Source organism: Pygoscelis adeliae, unplaced genomic scaffold (genome assembly GCF_000699105.1).
Source record: "Pygoscelis adeliae isolate BGI_AS28 unplaced genomic scaffold, ASM69910v1 Scaffold402, whole genome shotgun sequence".
In the NCBI taxonomy this organism is placed as follows: domain Eukaryota; kingdom Metazoa; phylum Chordata; class Aves; order Sphenisciformes; family Spheniscidae; genus Pygoscelis; species Pygoscelis adeliae.
The window spans coordinates 4,811,968-4,814,030 of NW_008824411.1; the positions used below are offsets into that span (position 1 = coordinate 4,811,968).

At 64.0% G+C, this 2,063-nt stretch overlaps 2 protein-coding genes across 2 annotated transcripts in view; both read right to left on the reverse strand.

The window, feature by feature from the left end:
• The window catches only part of PHGDH (phosphoglycerate dehydrogenase), a 5,512-nt gene extending 4,497 nt beyond the window's left edge, over positions 1–1,015 (reverse strand). The window contains exon 1 of the mRNA XM_009320696.1: positions 975–1,015. Coding sequence (XP_009318971.1) covers positions 975–1,015 — 41 coding nt within the window. The remainder of the gene's footprint in view (positions 1–974) is intronic.
• A 375-nt stretch (positions 1,016–1,390) lies between these two features.
• Positions 1,391–2,063, reverse strand: part of LOC103914089 (proline-rich receptor-like protein kinase PERK2) — a 3,820-nt gene continuing 3,147 nt past the window's right edge. Inside the window, exon 2 of the mRNA XM_009320697.1 lies at positions 1,391–1,550. Coding sequence (XP_009318972.1) covers positions 1,391–1,550 — 160 coding nt within the window. The remainder of the gene's footprint in view (positions 1,551–2,063) is intronic.

Consider the following 2,063-nt stretch of genomic DNA (forward strand, 5'->3'; position numbering starts at 1 on the left):
GGGTGCACGGGAGCCGCCCAGCAAACACTCTCCGTGGGGCAAGAGCCATGTGGCTGTGTCCAGTGACCTCGTGGGGGAAAGTGCTGGCCCTCCAGAGGGGACAGTGTGGGGGCCCCATGGGGCCAGGCACAGCCTGGCATGAGTGATGATGAGGGATGGAGGACATCCCCTTGCTCATGGGGACAAAACCTCACAGCGCAGCTGGACCAGACAGACCCCAGGGGGGGAGCCAGGATCTGGCCCTTCCTTGCCCACCACTTTCCATGCACTTCGGCTGGGCAGCAGGGACACGGCGCTCCCAAGCCAGGTCCTGACAGGACTGAGCCCTTCCCCAGGCTGTGTGCCCCTGAAGGTGCAGGGCTGGACCCAACTGCCCCATGTGAGACCTGGGGTGGCCCCAGAAGCTGTTAAACCCAGCAGAGCCCAAGTGATGGACCAGCGCTGCTGAGGTGTGAGAGCCCAGCGCTACGTACACCCCGGCACTGCGTACACCCCGGTGCTACGTACACCCTGGCACTACCTATACCCTGGTGCTGCATACACTGCAGCCACAGCCAGGAAACAACTGTGACGCCAGAGGGGGGAAAGTCCAGGGCAGCCGACACAGGGCGAGAGATGGGGTCAAGGGCAGCAGCTAGAGAAATCTGCGGCAGGGTCCCGAAATGGCCCCTCGGCGGGGCTGTGTGACCCAGGGACAGGGACAGGGCTCCCTGTCCACAGCCTCACACGTGCCATGGGCTGGGGGCACCCATGCTGCAGGACATGCCGTGGCTGGGACACGGCCCCACAGCCCCACTGGCCCTTGGCACAGCCCTGCCACCGGCCCTGGCCTTGGTTAACCATTAAGACGTTGCTCAAGGTGCCCACCGACCTGGCGTCTCGGCACCCTGCTCCCCATGCCAGCACCACCTGGGTTTGCCCAACGCCTCCATACGTCTCCGTGGCCCCTCTCCCACGTGGTGCCTGTGGCCCACTTGTGTGGAGGCCACGCGTGGCCAAGCCACTGCCGCCACATCGTATTTGCTGGCTTTTCCTGGCCGGCTGGTGCCCTCTCCTGGGGAGTGGTGCTGGAGGCACAGCCCCGCGGCCCCGCAGCACCCCGGCACCCTGTCCCTCGCGGGGGGCCTGCTGGGATGCAGGGGGCACTGGTGGGGTGGTGGTGCCAGCAGGCATGTCCCCCCGCTCCTGGCCCTCCAAGGGAGCCAGCCGGCAAGACTTGAATCTGGTCCCTGCCTGTGTCCTGAGGAAGGGCCCCTAGGGCTGGCGGGGACCCCAAAGCTGGCAGGGCCAGGGGGATGGCTGCCCGGGGGACATGGGCTGTGGTGGCTGATGAAGCACTGGAACGGAGTCTGGGGGTTATGGGGACACGGCAACCCACTGCTGACCCCATTCACACAGGGGGTCCTGGATGGGCTCTGCCTGGTGGCAGGTGTGGGGGGCCACAGGGGATGGCTGGCCAAGGGGCCGTGGGTGCAGGATGAAGAGTGTTGGAGGGGGTGGTCCCTGCAGAGGGTGTGGGTCTGGGGGAGAGGGCAGGGGCAGCACTGGGGCTGGGGTATCAAGCAGAGAAAGGAACTAGGGGGATCAAAGGGGACTGGTGTTATTAGGGTCGGGATAGGTGGTAGCAAAGGAGAGGCAACGGTGAGGGAGATTGGGGTATTAGGTTGGGATGGTGGGTGTTAAAGCGGGGGTTGGGTGATAGTGGGGTCAAGGGGGATCGAGGGTGACAAGGGTGTCCCAGTGAAGGACTGGGAAGTCATAGAAGATTAGAGAGCAAGTGAGGGTGTTGTGGGGCTGGAAGGGTACCTGGGGGCCTCATGGGGCTCTGTGGGTGACAAGGGGGATTGGAGGTGTCAGGTTGGATGGAGGCATCCAAGGAAGACAAGGGTGGTAGGGGATGACAAGGAGGACTGGAGGTAACTGGGGTATCAGGATGAATGGTTAGGAGTGCCTTGGGGGATCTTGGCTAAATGGGGGTCTTTTGGGATGACTGGGAAATTGGGGGAAGGATTGGGGAGGTCAGGGAGGGATCAGGGATGGTGCCTGGGGGACTGAAGGGTGGG